General features: G+C 31.0%; 1 protein-coding gene across 1 annotated transcript in view; it reads right to left on the bottom strand.

The window, feature by feature from the left end:
• LOC106467730 (E3 ubiquitin-protein ligase MIB2-like) overlaps window positions 1-3,108 on the bottom strand; it is a 65,739-nt gene that overhangs the window by 18,830 nt on the left and 43,801 nt on the right. Inside the window, exon 8 of the mRNA XM_022395919.1 lies at window positions 1,875-2,119. Coding sequence (XP_022251627.1) covers window positions 1,875-2,119 — 245 coding nt within the window. The remainder of the gene's footprint in view (window positions 1-1,874; window positions 2,120-3,108) is intronic.

The raw sequence follows: 3,108 nt of genomic DNA on the forward strand, positions 1-3,108 counted from the left end.
GACGACACTTTCTGCCATGACATTTGTCTTTTTAAAAATCTTCCAGCCATATATCTATATAACACAGATGATGTGCTATTTTGGACATATATTTAGATTTGAGGGTAGGTTTGTACAGACCGTGATGACTAACAAAATTAAATGGAGTATATACGAGCCAAAGCTTGGTGCACAAAAATCATAATCATTGGCTGAAAATCCACATTACATTTGTTTCGTTGTCAAGGAGATACACTAACACAACATCACCAAATTCTGTCCAATCGGAACACTTGTCAACAACTCTGTAATAATCCATACGTTTTTACCTGCAGCACATTTAAATTTTGAAAATGTCCAAATTAAAGCTCGCTTCTTCAGCTCAGCAAGCTAACAAAATGAAAATATGGAAGACATAATAACATTTACTTCCTTTTCCATCACAATTAATAATTTGTAGGGTCATACAGTGGACCAAGTAGGAATACATCATTGAAAATCAGTTTTGTCACGTTTCAATCAATAAGGATTTATCAAGAAGAACATCTAAACATAATTTAAAAATACAGAGAAGTCAAAATGTTAATCAAGCAATATTTAAAGGAGATGACGAAATAAGTGTTGTTTCTTTGAAATACTAGAAATAGGATAGTCATTCTCCATACATATATAGTTACTATATTACAATTAATTTTTTGAAAACATGTTCATAAACTTTTTATTTAGATATAATTTTCAGAAGAAAAATAAATCATTATTTCCTGTCATATGATGGGCATTCAGCTCATGGAAGAAATTAAATCAAAAATACAGCTTATCATATCAAACTCAATTTGTTTATACACCTAGAAGACAAACAACTTATGATGATAAAGGACAATGTATATAAATCTATTCATTCACATTGTTATCAGATATATCTAGGAGCTTGTTTCTTTATGACAAACCTACTATATGCAGCCATCCCTAATTTTGACCTGCCAACCAGATGGAAGGCAACTAGCCAACAGCACCCACTGTCAACTCTTAGCCTACTCTATACCAATGAATAATGGGATTGACCATCACATTATTAAACCCCCCACAGCTGAAAGGACAAGCATGTTTAGGAGAAACAGTAAAATTATTAAATAAAGAAATTCAAGAAAATCCTGTTGCCCATCTTAAACCACAGTATCAGTAAAGATTTTAAAAATAGTCCACAGAGAAAGTAATTCCAACTTTATAAAGATTAAAGAGTCTCTTTGCAATAAAAAACTAAATCCATCAACTAATAAATTTGTTGACTGTTCACTATTTTAATACAAGTTACAAAAATTTATGTTTATCTTTTGTTTATAATTTGAAACTATGTCACTGCCTCATCTACTGATAATAATTTAAACCAATTGCAAGATTATAAATTCATGTCTGTGCTAACGATTGCACAGATGACCAAAATGTTCCATGAATAAACTGTTCATCTTTTAACACACTGCAGCAGCTGGTTTTGTAATGTCAATTCACACACCTCATTACTTATACCACTAGAAAGTGCTTTAAATCTTTACTACACATTTTTAATACCTGTTTAGTCAAAGAAGTTGTTAGGTTCATAAGTATCACTCCACACCGGTAACTTGTAGTGAGAATATATATCTAACCATTTAAAGTATAGTTAATAATGTTTATTATTTATTACTACTCTGCAAATTTTTTAATGAAGTATATAAAAATTTTTTATATATTTTACTCTTTATTTACTTATATTTCGTGATCCAACTAGTTAATTATTCATAAGTGATTTAGTTTCATGGAATAAAGTTCATTAACATTTAACTTTTAAAATGAAAGAATAATTCTTTTTATAATATAAAAATGATTCTGATCTGCTGATTAATTAACAAGTCCCTTACTAGTGTGCTCTTCTCTCTGGTTGGCAGTCATTGTGTTGTTCATCTCTGTTGTTGATCCTGGCACCAAAGTCACACACAGAGGGTTAAATGTCCACGTCTGACCTTCAACATTTACTCGAAGATCCCCATCAGAATAGATTTTAGTTACTTTTCCTGTTTTACCTAACACCTGGTTTAAAAAATAAAATAAAGAACAAGATGTAACTTTAAATAACAGGATTTTAAAAGTATGAGATTTATTAACTCTTTTAAAATAATAAGAAAATATATGAACAGCATACACATGACTGACCACTTTACTAGAGCCTCAACCTGGATTAGACTGACCACCTTCTGTTGAAACAGTAGTCTGAATTCAGCATGGCATAAGCATTGTCTTGTTTGAATGTAACCCAGTCATCAATGAAGATGGTTCACAGTTGTAGATATTCTTTGAACCAATGTCTGACAATATAAATGTGGTGAATTGTCACACTATATTCTTGTAAAAGTTTTCGTCTAGCAGAAAGGAAACGTACCGTGATCAGCACAAATGTTTCTGTATATCCTGAATGTTATTCACTATTCTAAAGGAATAACAAGACCCAATTTCTGCTTTCAGAATATTTCTAACATAATTATACCAATTACAAGATCATATGCCTCTACACTAATATATGTACAATCAATGGTAGAACACAATTCATGAGACATCATACAATTATTTATTTCAACAGTTTACGATCTAAATACCACTAAAATTGTGCTATCTTATTTACATCTGACACAAGCAATGTTTGAACTGGTTGTCAACTGACATTGCAGTTAGAGATAGACCAATGTTTATTGCATTCTACAAACCTGTCCAGTCATCTTTACCTTCTCTCCATCATCAACATTTGGAAAGCATATTCTCTTTTATCTCTCATGTCAACAGACTCTAATTCAAAATGTTTTTCAGCAACCAATTAAAAAGAAGAAAGTTGTTTGATAGTGATGTTCCTACTAGAACATGCACTTACAATACTGCCAAAGATTAACAGATTCTTACTCAATTGTCTATCTGTCCACAGTTACAGGGTTCAACCAACCACCTCACATATCACATGATCAATCTACTTTGTATATGCAAATCAACAGAATATTCTGTATTACTGATTTTACTTTTTTTCTTTTTGTTGTGTTTTCTTGCTGTAGTTTCTCCCCATGATTATTGTTTTGTGTTTTATTTGTTTAATTATCATTATATTTAGCA

The sequence above is a fragment of the Limulus polyphemus genome, unplaced genomic scaffold (assembly GCF_000517525.1).
Source record: "Limulus polyphemus unplaced genomic scaffold, Limulus_polyphemus-2.1.2 Scaffold2721, whole genome shotgun sequence".
In the NCBI taxonomy this organism is placed as follows: Eukaryota; Metazoa; Arthropoda; class Merostomata; order Xiphosura; family Limulidae; genus Limulus; species Limulus polyphemus.